Genomic DNA, 2,425 nt, shown 5'->3' with positions numbered 1-2,425 from the left:
GTTTATGGAGACCAAAACCGTGGATGTGAGCACAGTGAGGTGGTGGGTGGTGCGTTTCAGCAGTGCAAAACAGGCCACGTTCCGGACTGCCATGCCTGGAGGTCACACCATGAAATGAAGAGCTCTTGTACATTGCTGGCAAAAATGCATTGCTAGCGATGGTGACTGTTGAAAAAGAGTGCTTTGTAGCTGAGGGACGGGTGTATCAAATAGCGTTACTGTGCTCTCTGTTGCAGTTTCCATGGAAATAAATCGGAGGCATTACTTTCGGAGCAACCTACGTATAATAAAACTCTACGGTTTGTTTAAAACTCATTTTCTGGGCTTTCCCAAGTACTGCAAATTGCTCAGCGCAGCTGGCCGTAGGTTAAGAACCCTGTTCGATAGCTTCCTTCAGCCCCGTTTCCTCAGGACGTCCCGAGGCGGGAAGGAGCGCGCAGCCCTCGCGGAGCCGCCCGCCGGCAGCTGCGGCGGGAGCGCCAGCACGGCCCCGCGCCGCCGGCAGGGAACGCCCCTTCACCTCGCGCGCCTGCGCCGCCTGACGGGCGGGGCCTCGGCCCGGGTTCGAACGGTGGCGGGCCGCGGAGGTGCGGCATGGCGGGCCGGGTTTCCCTACTCCGCCAGTGTCCGCTGCTGCTGCCTCAGAACCGGGAGGGGACGGCCTATGAGGGCTTCGTCAGCGCGCAGGTAGCGGTTCCGTTTGGATCCGGCACGCCGGGTGCGTGAGGGGCCTGAGGGGAGCCCGGCCCAGCGGGGCGCTGCCTGGGGCTGAGCGAACCCAGGCGGCTGTTGGCGGCCGCTTCCTGCGCCGGGCTCCCCGTAAGGCCGGGTGTTGGCGCGTCCGTGGAACTGCGTTCGTCGGTGCGGGGAAGGGAGCTGGGGCAGGCGGGCGGCGGGTGCCCTTCAAGCCGGCTTTTACGTCCTGTGCTGCGGCCGCGGCGCGCTGAAAGCCGCACGCAGGCAGCAGGAGCAGCCCCTGGTAGGTGCGATCTCACCTGGGAGCGGCTCGGGGGCAAACGCAAGTCACGTGCTTGCGTTTTCCAAAATGTAACTTTACAGTTAGAAGTCAGGGAGGTTTCCGGTGATTCGTTTCATTTGACTCGCGCGGTGCGTTTCGCAAGGCGTGTTTGTATTTGCGTTGTCCTCGCAGCTGCGGCGGTGTGTGCTGGAACGCATCCTGGCAATATTGTGAAGGATAAGGTACTAGCGTGAGCATCTGCTCTCTGATACAATTGTTGGATCGAGGCTGAGGCTGCAATGTAGCAAAGTCTGACGTTACAACATTATTTAAAGACGCTTACCTTTGGAGGAGTTTGGGAGCAATTGATGCTCCAGTGGGCTGTATTTGGCTGTGGAGCAGATGCTTTTTTTTTTGCTTATGAGGATCACAAAGATCTGGAAGGGCTCTCTGGAACCCCTTGGCAGAGTCGCTTAGGGCAGGCTGCTCAAGGCTGTGTACATTCAGATATTGAGTAACTCCAAGTGTGGAGACCCACAGCCCCTCAGGCAACTGGATCCAGTGTTTAACCACCTGCACTGTTAATAAGTGTTTTTTTTTTTTTTTTCTCCTGAATTTAAGAGAAGTTTCCCATATTTAAACTTCTACCCACGGCCTCTTGCCATGTGGGTGTGTGTCACTCTGTATAGAGTCTGGCCACATTTTCTTTTCTTGTCATCAGGTATTTGTGCATACTGGCAAGATACTTTGGACCCTTAAATCACCCTCGTGGCTCTCCACGGCCTAACTCCAGAATGTCCCTGTCCCATTGACATTAGGGACCTAGCATCCCAGGAGTGCCTCACCACCCCTGAGCAGAAGGGAAGCATTGCTTCCTTCATTAGGCAGCTCTGCCTAATGAAGCACTGGAGGCACTTTATCTCCCTTGCTGTGAGGGCACACTGCTGGCTCAGGGTCAGCTTGGTGCCCACTGGGATCAGACAGGTCCTTTTCTCCAGAATTGCTCTCTAGTTGCTCAGTGCGTTGGTGCATGGTATTACTAGTACTAGTACATGTCATATCAACCACTTCATCCAGTCTTTTGTCCTCTGCAAACTTGCTGAGAGTGCGCTGTCCCCTCATCTGAGTCACTAATAAGGGTTTAGTAATGTTGACCCCTGGTGTTTGCCATTAGTCAGTGGCTTCCAGCTGGACACTGTCCTGCTGAGCACAGCCCTTAGAGCCTGGCACCTCTAGCAGCTTTCAGTCCACCTCACTGAGAGGCTGTTATGGAAAACAATATTGAAAACCTTGCTGGAGTCATGGTAAAACATCACAAAATTGGTTGTTTTATCGTTAGAAGATATTTGCTGTTCTTACCTTTCCTCTGAAGAAATGTCAGTCTGTGGTTGTAATTCAAGGTATGCTGAGAAGGAACAGAACCTGAAGGAAGTTTTGAGATAAGTTAACTGTCTGCTTCTGGGAGGT

The 2,425-nt window shown here is 54.2% G+C and overlaps 1 protein-coding gene across 5 annotated transcripts in view; it reads left to right on the top strand.

The window, feature by feature from the left end:
* Positions 227 to 2,425, top strand: part of FANCL (Fanconi anemia complementation group L) — a 28,806-nt gene continuing 26,607 nt past the window's right edge. For 3 of the 5 annotated variants that reach the window (XM_021393227.1, XM_021393228.1, XM_021393226.1), the window contains exon 1: positions 227 to 687. In XM_021393227.1, coding sequence (XP_021248902.1) covers positions 242 to 687 — 446 coding nt within the window. In that variant the 5' untranslated portion in view covers positions 227 to 241. The remainder of the gene's footprint in view (positions 688 to 2,425) is intronic. The other 2 variants (XM_021393229.1, XM_021393230.1) reach the window with 2 other exon arrangements.

This window comes from Numida meleagris, chromosome 3 (genome assembly GCF_002078875.1).
Source record: "Numida meleagris isolate 19003 breed g44 Domestic line chromosome 3, NumMel1.0, whole genome shotgun sequence".
NCBI classification, from domain to species: Eukaryota; Metazoa; Chordata; class Aves; order Galliformes; family Numididae; genus Numida; species Numida meleagris.
This window is presented reverse-complemented; position numbering and strand designations above follow the sequence as displayed.